The sequence below is a fragment of the Rhinoderma darwinii genome, chromosome 4 (genome assembly GCF_050947455.1).
Source record: "Rhinoderma darwinii isolate aRhiDar2 chromosome 4, aRhiDar2.hap1, whole genome shotgun sequence".
Taxonomy (NCBI): domain Eukaryota; kingdom Metazoa; phylum Chordata; class Amphibia; order Anura; family Rhinodermatidae; genus Rhinoderma; species Rhinoderma darwinii.
Genome location: NC_134690.1, coordinates 205,051,454 through 205,065,245, shown reverse-complemented (window position 1 = coordinate 205,065,245; position 13,792 = coordinate 205,051,454). Strand labels below are relative to the sequence as shown.

At 41.4% G+C, this 13,792-nt stretch overlaps 1 protein-coding gene across 1 annotated transcript in view; it reads right to left on the bottom strand.

Moving 5' to 3' along the window:
• CYB5R4 (cytochrome b5 reductase 4) overlaps positions 1-13,792 on the bottom strand; it is a 269,520-nt gene that overhangs the window by 83,364 nt on the left and 172,364 nt on the right. The window contains exon 13 of the mRNA XM_075862092.1: positions 12,818-12,968. Within this exon, the coding sequence (XP_075718207.1) occupies positions 12,818-12,968 (151 nt within the window). The remainder of the gene's footprint in view (positions 1-12,817; positions 12,969-13,792) is intronic.

The window sequence follows — 13,792 nt, the reverse complement described above, 5'->3', positions numbered from 1 at the left end:
AGAATAACCCCTGTCCTGGTTTTGGGTAGCATTCCTAAAATCTCCATACTCTGTAGGGATGTAATGGAATCACTAGTTGAGCAATTCCTCCAGAGTGCAAGTTATGGAATTGCTCTGTAAGCAAAAGGCAGCTGGAAACTGCCAGGAATAAGCGTGTAAATAATTTGCTACCTCAAGTCCGTCACTACTCTGATCAGCAGAGTCTAAGGCTACTCTAGTGTCTTCACCAGAGCCCACCGCAAGGCAGGTTGGATTTGGCTGCATAGAACCCAGGTTGCATTAACAGAATACGGTATTGGACAAGAGGTGCAATGAAGGCAATACCAGAATGGAAAACCAGACAGCCAGAGGGTAAACAGCAACAGAGTTCACAACCAGGAGAGAGTGTAAGTCCAAATCAGTAAACAAAAGATTGCCAGGAGTTGCAGGTCAAAACTAGCAGAGAGCAGAATGTACAAATCAGTAAGCAAAAGGGTTAATCTAAAGACAGAGCCGAGGTTCAGTTCCAAGAATCCATATAGTCATGTGATACAGGGTGTAAGCAGGAGCTTGATCAGAAACTGCATACAGAAAGAAATTCACAAGCAACGATGAATAGAACTGACCAGACTTAAATACTCCACCCTAGAATCTGATAGCATGAAAACAGAGAAATGAGATTGGCACTGCAGCTCAACCCAGAGCCACCCAAAAGCTAGGCTAGTAGTCATGACAACCTTAAAGAAACTGACCTTTCCTAACACGGGACCAATGAGGATTTTTCCTCATTGACGATCCTTCCGATTCTTCTCAAAGTGTCCACAGAGATCTGGAGACTCCGAAGATCGTCCTCCCTAGAGGGAGCATTCACCAAGAGGTCGTCCAGGTAAGGGATGAAAGCAACCGTTTAAGTTCCTTAAGTCCAGGATTGGACGAAGAGATCACATGTCCCTTTAGCTGATGAGACGATTTTATATGTGGAGGTTGAAGTGGTTTAGTGTAGGGGCTCGCAAGAAGGTGAGGACCCTTCATGTGGAATGCGAGCTTGCATATTTGGGCCAAAATATAAATTAATACCTCATGTTTATCATGTATATTTTACGGCAGCCCGTCTGATGGAATACAATAGGCATAACCAATAGGCTGTATTCCAGCATGGCGCACTACACACAACCATGTGACTGGCACACTTATAGAAGCCTTATCTGTGTGCAATGTTTATTACTAGGCAGCCATCTACCTCATGAATAGGAGGCATGTGAGTGGCTGTTTTATCAGTATCTGCACCTGTGCTATCTCCCTCTATATAGCAATTTTGGCCTGTCTGCATCATGCTAGGAGGTGGTGTTTCAACCTGCTCCTGTTTCAGTAAGTGGCCATGCTATGTGTGTGTTCTTACACCTCATGTACACACATATGACACCTTTTTCTTAAATGTCACCTGAAAGCTTAGGTAACAGAAGCACAGGCTTCCTCAAAGTCGTAAGATATAATTTTTGAAGCATGGATAAACTGAGAAGCGAGTTCAGTTAACTCCTGCTGTGGCAATCCCAATAGGATGCCGCAATCAATGCAGCTGCTTCCCCCACACTGAGAAGGCCTTGCTCACAAAGGAAGATGCAAAAGCCAGACAGGGGAACCTGCAGCCACAAAAAAGAGATTCAGCTTGAAAATCCAACTTTTTGTCCAACGGGTCACTGAGAGAAGCCTCGACAGCTGGAAGAATAGTAGTAGTGGTCCTCGAAAGCCTAGAAATAGGAGGATCCACAGATCACAAAGAGACCAAATTTTTCTGAATAGGATACAAATGATCTGTGCATTTAGAAACAACAGGACATCAGTCTGGTTTTCACTCCTTGGTTAATAAATTCTCAAATTTGTCGTTTAGGAATCATAGCTTGTGGCACCGCTGGCTCTGTAAGGGTGCTTCTTCCTGAGATGGGGAGATGGGGGTCATGCCTTACATGAAAGGGGTCTCTTACAGCACCTATTAACGCCTGCATAGCAGCTGATAACTGCGACTCCTTTTCTGACACTGAATCCGAGTCAAAAGACACATATGTAAAAAGACTGATCCACACTAAAGGCAACATCATCATTGAAGACTGCAACGGGAGTTGGACATAGAACGAAACCTATTCAAGACACCTCTACGCCTCTTATGGGGCACCCTGCGAGAAGTAGTCAGAGTTTTAGCCAAAGGAAAGGAAAGCAAATGCTCCAATTACTGGACCATGGACTGGGATAATCTGCTGACATTCCCTACGGTCAGAGTTAGGCTAAGTCCACATTTCGTTTTACTGTACGTCTGACGTGCACGTTTTGTCATGAAAAACCAGTGCCAAAACGTCTACCACAGCGTCTACATTGATTTCTATGTTCAGGACAGATGCCCTAATAGTGTGGTTTGTGCATACGTTTTGTGTGCTTATGTTCAATCCTTTTTTTTTTCCAAGTCCTGAAAAGCGTAGTCTACTATGCTTTTTAGCACTCTTCCAAAACATATACCACACGTATAAGTTTTTATTTGTATTGAAGTCGTATAGCACAAACGTGTGCACAAAACGGGATGTGAACTTAGCCTAAGACGCACGGGCCACTAAGGGGGAGCCACATCCTAGGAGGGGCGAGTATCTGGAGGGCCCCGGATAGCAAGCACTGCAGGCACTATGGGGTAGGCTGGCTGCAAGTAAACCTTATATCACAAACACCACGGGCATAAAAAGTAGCCTTGCTTACCTATATAGACTGCATTGCATGGCAACCTCCTCCCGAGGAAAAAAATATGACAAAAAGAAAATAAACAAACAATAATGTCTGGAGAACAAATTTAACCCTCGGAGAAGTACAAGAAACAAACAAAGCCAAAAATCTGGCCTACCAGACCCTTGGAGCAGTGTAATCTTGTGGATGAAGACAGGAGAAGGCTGGCTACAGAAAATGAACTGCAGCAGAGCAGAAATCCTCAAGTCCATTTTGAAAATGGCGCCAGTCAGGAGTGGATGCTGGCATTCTATAGATGTAAGCCCCCTCCCCAAAGCCTGCCTCCCGAGTTCTTCCTCCAATTAAAGGTAGACATGAGAAGGGATGCCATATGCTGAAAAGGCACACCTGACAGGCTCGGGGCGGAGGAAACAACTTCTAGACAGAAGTGGGGGGGGGGGGGGGCTCGATCAGACAGCCAGGCCACAGCTACTGCACGAACATCGTAAATAACGAAAACGGTGCTTGTCCCCAAAAGGACCAGAAACAAAGCTCCAGAGTTGAAAAAGTAGGGAATAAACCCCTAGAAAAGGAATCACTTCAAAAACAAAAACAGCGCCTTGAGAAAGGGACTCACAGCATTTGCCCAGACATTAAGAACTAGAGTTGGGAAGTCCCTCCGACTTCTTCAGGGGTACACAGGGTCACCTCTTCAATAACCTCACACAAAGTGTGGTACAAGGAACAACGTCTGCGGAAGCACAAAATCTAAGTTAGGTGACCGGCTGTTAGGGAGAAAGAGCACAGGACTGCCTACTTTCCCGACACTGCACTGAATTTGATAGACTGTAAACAGGTGGAAAACTCATCTGCAGCTAAGGAAATAAAAAAATAAAATAAAAATTTGAATAAAAAATAGCAGCAGATCCGAGTATTCGGTCATGTCTGCCTCCTATGATACTAGGCTAACAACTCAATTAGTCAAGTGCCTGTGGGAAGGGTATGGACTGCATGTAAAGTGCCAAGAATCTTTCCTGCCAAGTCTCGCCTCCAAGTGGCAGGAGCATATACCCATGGTACGGTGTCCCCAATGATTTATGAGAGAGACTATATTTCCAATTGAGGGCTTTTATCTGTCTGCTAGACTTTTTGCAATGATTGCGTTCTGGTAATTCTTTTAGTGAATAGTTCATTGTAATGTGTTTGATGGTTCCCTTTATAAAAAGAAGTTACCTTGTATAACAAAAAATTTTTTATACAATCCAAAAGGGCATAAGAGGTCTGCTCTAAACTCTGTTATTCATCCCAGCGGGACAAATTATATTGAGGCTTGATGTATCTGAAGAGGTGTACACTTCTGCAATGTCAAGTTTCATTTTTAATAATGTATTACTAGGTATTCTGAAGTATCTATCCAAAAGCCATTACAATATGATTATTGAGAAGCAGATTGTAAAGGATATTGTTTACTATCATGACATATACTATACGATGTAGAGAAAAATTAAAAACAAACTGCTCTTGATAATGAAAATTAGGCACACACTCCTCAATCAATTTATATTTGTGAAATAACACTCGAAACTAGAAAGTATTTTCTTTTCTTGCTTTAATATATTTTACATTATACCTTAACCCTTTCCCGACATCCACCGTATATATACGGCGCTGCCGGGAAGGTTCTCCCGCAAAGCGCAGTACAGTTATGTCGCAGTGATGGTGCGGGCTCAGAAGCAGAGCTGGCACCATCACCGCGGGGTGACAGCTGTATTATACAGCTGGCACCCTCCTGTAACTGCCAGGACCGGAGCAATTCTCCGATCCGGCTGATTAACCCCTCAGATGCTGCGCTCAATATTGCGCAGCATCTGATAAGTTTTAACCAGACCGGCAACCCAGTGACGCAATCGCTGGATTGCTGTGGCAATCGGACGCCAGAAAATGGAGTCCAAGTCTGCCTTGTACGGGAGCCGATCAGGACCCGCCTGCGGCGCGTCCTCATAGGCTTGCTGTCAGTGAATAACTGACAGCGCTAATACACTGCACTACGTATGTAGTGCAGTGTATTAGAGTAGCGATCGGGGCATCAGGCCCTCAAGTGCCCTAGTGGGACAAGTCAAAAAAAGTGAATAAAAATGTGGTAAAACAATAAAAACACACGTTTCAATTAAAAATAAAGCTAAACCGACTTTTTTCCCATTGTAAGTCTTTTATTATGGGAAAAAACGTAAAAATTAAAAAAAACTATACATAATTGGTATCGCCGTGTCCGTAACGACCCAAACTACAAAACTATTATGCAATTTATCCCGCACGGTGAACGCGGTAAAAAAAAAACATGAAAAACAACGCCAAAATCTTTGTTTTTAGGTCACATCTCCTTCCAAAAAATGCTATAAAAATGATCAAAAAGTCACATTTACTCCAAAATAGTACTAATAAAAACGTCAATCCGTCCCGCAAAAAATAACCCATGACACCGCTTTGTACACGCAAAAATTAAAAAGTTATCGGTCTTAGAATATGGCGACACAGAAAACAAATGATTTTATAAAAAAAGTGATTTTATTGTGCAAAAGCTGCAATACATAAAAAAAAACTATATAAATTCGGTAGCGCCGTAATCTTATCGACCCGCAGAATAAAGCTAACATGTAATTTAGGGCGCACTGTGGATGCCGAAAAAAAAACCAAATAAACTATTCCAGAATTGCTTGTTTTTGGTCATTTCCTTTATCAAAAAATGAAATAAAAAGTGATCAAAAAGTCGTATTTGTTCTAAAATGGTATCAATAAAATCTACAGCCTGTCTCGCAAAAAACAAGCCCGCACACCGCTCAATCAACTGCAAAATAAAAAAGTTATGGCACTAGTAATGCGGTGATGAAAAACATCTCAATGCTCAGGCCGGAGGGGAACATTCCTTCAGTTTCAGGGCCCTAGTATTTAGGAACTAGGAAAGGGAATGGACATAGTACATCCGCTGGAAGCGAGGGTGCCCGTATTATACCAGCGCAAAACTTTCCAAGCAAAATTGCCCAAACTACAAAGGAGGAAAAGTCCCCAAAAGGTGCAGAGCGTTACAGAAGGGGGATAAGAAAGAAAACCGTTTATCAGTGCGACACCGGCCTGTGCATAACAGATCGTTTCACATCGTAACACACATCTATGGTTAATTGTATTATTTACCCCATTATTATACCCTCTTATTATGCCCTGATGTACTCCGCACAGATTACATATGCCCCCACATTATAAACTGAAATACCAGTAATACCCCAAACAGAACTACTACCAAGCAAAATCCATGCTCAAAATGGCGGTCTTTCCCTTCCTAGCCCTACAGTGTGCCCAAACAGCAATTTATGGCCACAAGTAAGGCATTACCATACCCAGGAGAACCCGCTTAACAATTTATGGGGTAAGATTCTCTAGGAGCACAACATATTGTGCGGTGAATAGGCAGATCAGTGGAAAAATTGCAATTTTCACATTGCACCATCCACTGCGTATTCATTTATGAAAAACACCTGTGGAGTCCAAATTCTCACTACACCACTTGATAAATGCCTTTAGGGGTGTAGTTTCCAAAACGGAGTCACTTTTGTTTGGTACATCAGTGGTTTTGCAAATGCAACATGCTGTCCGCAAACCATTCCAGCAAAATCTACGCTCCAAAAGATAAATACCGTTCCTTTTCTTCTGAATGCTCCCGTATATGTAAACAGCCGATTATAACCACATATGGGGTGTTACCGTACTCGGAAGAAATTTCTTTACAAATGTTGGGGTGCTTTTTCTTCTCTATTCCTTGTAAAAATGAAAAATGTGTATCTAAAACTACATCTTGTTGGGAAAAAAAATAATTTTTCATTTTCAAGGCTTAATTCTAACTAATTCAGCAAAATCTTTGGGATCAAAATTTTCACTATACCCCTAGATGATTCCTCAGGGGGTGCAGTTTCCCAAATGGAGTCACTTTTGGGGTGTTTCCACAGTACTAGTACTACATGCGCTCAGCAAATGTGACATGGCGCCCAGAAACCATTCGAAAATCCAAATGGTGCTCCTTCCATTCTGAGCCATACCGTGTGTCCAAACAGATGTTTATGACCACATGTGGGGTATTGTTTTACTCGGGAGAAATTGCTTTACAAATGTTGCAGTGCTTTTTCTCCTTCAGTCCTTGTGGAAATGAAAAAAAAAATACATAAACCTACATTTTCTTTTAAAAAAATTTAGATTTTCATATTTACGGCCTACTTCCAATAAGCTCTGTAAAACACCTGTGGGGTCAAACTGCTCACTGTACCCCTAGATAATTTCCTCATGGGGTGTAGTTTCCAAAATGGGGTCACTTGTTGGGGGTTTCCACTGTTTTGTCCCCTAAGGGGCTTTGCAAATGCGACATGGCCACCGCAAACCATTCCTGCTAAATTTGAGTTCCAAAAGCCAAATGGCGCTCTTTCCCTTCTCAGCCTCGCCGTGTGTCCAAACAGCCATTTATTACCACATGTGGGGTACTGTTTTACTCAAAAGAAATTTCTTTACAAATTTTATGGTGCTTTTTCTCCTTTAGTCCTTGTGGAAATGAAAAAAAAATTAGCTAAACCTACATTTTATTTGAAAAAATGTAGAGTTTCATTTGCACAGCCTACTTCCAAAAATTTCTGCAAAAAACCTGTGGGGTCAAAATGCTCACTATACCCCTAGACAATTTTCTCAAGGGGTATAGTTTCCAAAATGGGGTCACTTGTTAGGGGTATCCACTGTTTTGTCCCCTCAGGGGCTTTGCAAATGCGACATGGCCTCCGCAAACTATTCCTGCTAAATCTGAGCTCCAAGAGCCAAATGGCGCCCTTTCCCTTCTAAGCCCTGCCGTGTGTCTAAACAACCGTTTATTACCACACGTGGGGTATTGTTTCACTCGGGAGAAATTTCTCTACAAACGTTGTGGTGCTTTTTCTACTTTAGTTCTTTTGGAAATGAAAAAAAATTAGCTAAACCTACATTTTACTAGAAAAAAATGTAGATTTTCATTTTCTTGGCCTAGTTCCAAAAATTTTTGCAAAAACACTGGCGGGTCAAAATGCTATAAATTCCTTGAGGGGTGTAGTTTCCCAAATGGGGTCACTTTTGGGGGGTTTCCACTGTTTTAGTTCCACAAGACCTCTTCAAAGCGGACATGGTGCCTAAAATATATTCTAATAAAAAGGAGGCCCAAAATCCACTAGGTGCTACTTTTGATTCGGAGGCCGGTGCTTCAGTCCAGTAGCACACTAGGGCCACATGTGGGATATTTCCTAAAACTGCAGAACCTGGGCAATAAATATTGAGTTGCATTTCTCTGGTAAAACCTTCTGTGGTACAAAAAAAAATGGATTCAAAATGAACTTCTGGAAAAAAATAATAAACTTTGTAAATTTCACCTCTAATTTGCCTTAATTCCTGCGCAATGTCTAAACTGTTAAGAAACTTTCTAAATGCTGTTTTGAATACTTTGGGGGGTGCAGTTTTTAAAATGGGCTTTCTAATATCTAAGGACCTCAAAGCCACTTCACAACTGAACTGGCCCCTGTAAAAATAGCATTTTGAAATTTTCTTGAAAATGTGAGAAATTGCTGCTAAAGTTCAAAGCCTTGTGAGGTCATAGAAAAATAAAATGATGTTCAAAAAACAATGCTAAAATAAAGTAGACATATGGGTGAAGTTAAATAGCAACATTTTTGTGTGGTATAACTGCCTGTCTTACAAGCAGATACATTTAAATTGACAAAAATGCTAATTGTTGTAATTTTTCGCAAAATTTTGGTGTTTTTCACAATTAAATACTGAATGTATCGGGCAAATTTTGCCAGTAACATAAAGTCCAATGTGTCACGAGAAAACAAACTCAGAATCGCTTGGATAGGTAAAAGCATTCCGAAGTTATTACCACATAAAGTGACACGTCAGATTTGAAAAATGAGGCTCTGTCAGGAAGGTCAAAAATGGCCAAAGAGGGTGGTTCTTTGTTTTAATTGATTCTTTTTGTATGCTTTTTGCTTCTCCTGAGTTTAACACATTCCCGCCGCAGACATTTTTTGGATTTTCACTTTCATTTTTTCCTCCCCACTTTCCAAAAGCCAGAATTTTTTTTATTTTTACGTCTATATAGCCATATAAGGGCTTGTTTTTTTGCGGGAGGAGTTGGAGATTTTTTAACGGCATCATTTATTGTACCATATAATATAGTGGGCAAAAATTTCTTTGTGGAGTGGGATGGAATGGGTAAAAAAAACAGGGATTCCTAAATTTTTTGAGGGGTATCGCTTTTACGACATACACCATGCGGTGAAATCGGAATGTAACTTTATTCTTTAGGTTAGTACGATTATGGCGATACCAAATTTATATTGTTTTTATTACGTTTTACTACTTTTACAAGGAAAAAGCTGATTGTTAAAAATAAAATTTGTGTTTTGTCGCCATAGTCAGAGCTTTAAATGGTATGATGGCTTATTTTTTGTGGGACGAGCTGTATTTTCTATTCGTATTATTTTGGGATACTTGAGACTTATTGATCAATTTTTATAAAATTTTGGTGACAGCACACTGCGAACACCAATGTCACCTAAGCTACAAAATATAAATAAATATGCATTACTGCTAAATCTACTTACAATAGGGAAGTTCTTTTTATGTATGTGGCGATACCAGTTATGTTATTTTTTCTAACATATATATATATATATTTTTTTTATTTTTTTATTGTTATTTTTTTTTACCAGTCCCCTTAGGGGGTTTGAACCTGCAATCGCTTGCAAGATATACTGCAATACTAATGTATTGCAGTATATCGTTATACTCACAAGCGCCTATAAAGCCCTGCCAGAGTACAAAGATGTCAGGTCTGAGGGCCGTCATTAGGCCCCCATGTATCAATGCCACCATCAATACCCAGCGATTGCGTCGCCAGGGGGCCATTGGCACGTCAGAGGGGGCTGTCTCCCCTGTCCTAACGACTCAGATGCCGCATTCGATATGCAGCATCCAAGGGGTTAAACGAGTGGGATCCCGCTCATTACACTTAAGTGCCCTCTGTTACACAGAGCCGACACACTTGATCTATACAGCAGGCTCAGCCCGTAAGCCCGTTCCATACTCACCTACCTGATCTCCACTGTATATAGGCGGATGTTGGGAAGGGGTTAATTTTAGTTTATTAAATTTATATGTCTGTAGAAAATAAATAATATGGCAGATTTATTAAGAACGGCTTAAAGATAGATCGCCTAAAGCTAGAGGTGCTAGGCTGGAATGCGACAAATTTTTCAGCGACAGGTGTGGTGCATCCTGGTCCATGTTAGACTCCTTTCCCTTCTTTACACCACCTATTGGGTGCCTATAATTTAGACCAGTATTTTACCCCACAACACTGGTACACACTAGTGATAAATCTGACACATTTTGACAACTTGACAAATCCACCGCCATATATTAAATATGCGATTTGACCTGGCGAGCATGTCACAATTCAATGTTCTTTTTAGCACAAACATTTAATAAATGCAGTGAAGGGGGGGGGGGCGACGACTTCCTGTATAGTGCTTTATGGTCGCTGAAATGAATGGGAGTCAATTCGCAGAAAAACGTCTGGAAGAAAGCGACTATAGCCCCTTCTTTCAGAGACCAGGGAGTAAAATGGGAGTGTGTTACTATCCTGCCTTATCCAGTCCTCCAGCAGAGCTTTCACCAAGGCTATCTTCACATCACATCTAGGGAGAAGCCAGAGACTATTATGGCCTACATTTAACTAATACATAATTAACTCTTATGACCTTTTCATAACGTATAAAGTAAACAAATGACATATTAAACTATGGGTGAAGTATGCCACTGTTATGCATCCATCTCAGGCATCTGTCACCCACAGGTTGTTATGGCATCCGCTTAATGGATACATAATGAAAAGCTATTAAAAAGCTCATGATATATACATTTAACGGATACCTGTGATGTATGACATACAGTGGCAGCAGTCACCCATATGCTCCAATGTTAAAAAAAACCTTATTTTGCGGGATACTATATGATGGAATAGCGTAGTCTACAACGCTATTGCATACCTAAAAAAAATATATATGTATATATTCCAATGTATACCAGCCCGACAGAGGCCAAAAGGACACTTGTCTGGCCTCTGTTGGGCAAACTGAATGCTATGGACACGTTTAGAGTGTACATAAGAAGCTCTTTGGTGTATACTCTAGAGCAGTGGTTCCCGACCTGCATGCCGCGGCACCCTGGGGTAACGTGAGAACCCTCCAGGGTGCCCCAACACTCCTCTGAACCACTGCCACGGCCGTGCTTTCTCTCCGCCTCCCCAAAGCGCGAAGTGCCGCGACAGTCCTCTGAACCACTGCCACGGCCGTGCATTCTCTCCTCTTCCCCACAGCGTGAAGTGCATGTGGGAAGATTCTTTGCACCCCGCTTGTAGATAGCACCCCCCACCTCCGTAGATGGCACCCCCACTCCCCCTTCCTGTACATAGCGCCACTGTAGCTCCCTGAAGGTGCAGAATCCGCCTGTTGCCAGTGACATCAGGGACACCAGGACAGTGACATCAGGGGCAACTCCTGAAAGCGGAATCCCCGTTCACAGCGTTGCCGGCGCGGTGGCCGGTGATTCGGCTCTAGGAGAAGCCCCTGACGTCACTATCCATCAGTGGACAGAGACGTCAGGGGCTCCTATTGGAGTGGTCACATTGTCCGCAACGGTTCAGGAGTTGCATCTGATGTCACTGTCCATATATCCAGGAGCGGAATGCCCGGCCACAGGGGGTTGCCGCTCCTTCATGGAGCTACAGTGGCACTACCTACAAGGGGGCTGTGTGGCACTACCTACAAGGTGGCTGTGTGGCACTACCTACAAGGGGGCTGTGTGGCACTACCTACAAGGGGGCTGTGTGGCACTACCTACAACTATCTCAACGGCTCCTGATGGATCCCATTAAATTTATATTTGGCCTGTCTGTCTAATTTCCATAAGTGTTCGTTTTTATTTTCTTTACAGCAAAAAAAGCGCAGCAGACTATGCTGATCTTGCCATCAAAATTACAAGAACTCCTGACAGTTATTACTTTATACAGTCTTTTCCTCTTTTCTGAAATTTCTGTGTGTATTTTTCTTTTTAAAAACAAGCAAATTTGATTGCAGAGGGTAAAAATCTACTGTGTCTAATCTTTATCCCAAAACATAACGTGTAACATAAGGAAAGAAATGAACAAAGCCAATTAACAATAATGTAAATAGCTACGGTATTACCATCGCAACCATACCATTGAACTTGGTAATAACATCTGAACCACAACCTTTATTAAATATGAAGATAAAATGACGAATCTATTAGTATTGTAAAACATCACATACGTGTGTCTTGTGCTGCTCCATCAGCACTGAAAAACATTTAATTTATCCACATTGGATACCAGACAAGACAATGTTTAAATCTCCTGAAATGCCAGATTAAAGGAAAAGTGCACATCTGGAACACATTGTACATTAATAAGCTTTTTTCTTAGCTTTGTGATTGCTATCTATTAGGGTAAGGTCACACAGTGCATCGTTGACGCGATTTTGTTGCGTTTGAAAACCGCATGTGCTCAACTGCATGCGTTTTTGTCTCTGTAATGCTGCAGTTCTGTTGCATTTTTATAGGAAATAATTGCTGGACATTGTTTTCACCCGTGTTGAAGTTTGTTAGGTGCTGCCTGTATATAGGTCATTACAATGCATTGCAGAACTGTTCGCAAAAACGCAATCAGTTCAGCAACAACATTGGCAGCGCGGTCATTAACCACATGCGGTCGGACATTATGAAGATGCAGTTAACTGCACAAAAAACACATTGTAATATAATAGCAGCAGTCTGTCCATAACAAACATTTCACCATTGACTTCTATTGAAAAATGACTTGCTGCGGTTTAAAAACGCCACATAAACGCAACGTGGCCGCACCGTGTGGCCTTACCCTTAGACTTTAATTACTAGAACTCAGACAATTGCTTTAAGAATTTAACATTGGACAGAAATGACAAGGACATATTCTATATCATTAGGACGATACTCAAAGCTTACATAACTGATTACAAACCTGAGACTGGAAGAACTGCTCAGTACATTCTTCAACAATTTAACCATTGGTGTAAATCCGGTGCCAGCTGCCACAAGGAAAATATCCTCCATACCTTCAATCCGTGCAATCCTAAAACACCCTTGAGGGCTGCTGACATAGACATGGTCACCTGTCCAAATGAGAACGACATCTATAAATCAAAGAAAATAATAGACAAAACACACACCGCTACATTCTGCTGCCTTATGTTAAATGCATAATTCGCTTTCCTGCTGGAGACGGCTGGACCACTGCTCATTTGTGTACAGACATTGCAGCAAACTTACTGTGAAGCTGGTCTCATTTCACCAAAAAGAACTCTACTTGCCTACTCTTCTATATCTCATAAGCTTTTTATTGCACATACAAAAATGACATGTTTAGACCCTATGGCCGTTTTCACACTGAAAATATTTTTCTTAGAAACTCCACAGCAGAACACCCTGACAAACTGGGATTTCTGGCGCAGATTGGCCCCCATAGTAATTCAATGGAGATAATCCGTGGCTTTTCAGCATAAATCCACGCCAAAATTGAACATGCTCGGATATTTTCCCTGAGCCTGTGAACAGTGTTATAAAATTTCCCATTCACAAGCATTGGCAAATAAATGTTAGCAAATTCTTCCAGGAATTAGGTGTGGAATCCGCATCTAAATCCTGTAACAATATGGAACGTGTGAACATGGCCTATCTCTTCAGACTATTGGTCTGATGTCCTCTCTAACTTTCCAAATCCTAGTTTACCACCTTCTCTGAGATTCTATTGCTTTCCTTATACTTTCCCTTAAATTTAATCCTACCATCCTACACAAGGTTACCCTCCTACAAAAATAGTGCCAATTATCAAAATACCCTCTCCTTCTTTTAGTCGTCTCCTGCCATCAAACTTTTTCATCTTGTTTCTCAATTCTTTCTATCCAAATTGTTTGGACAACATATCCACTCTATTTCT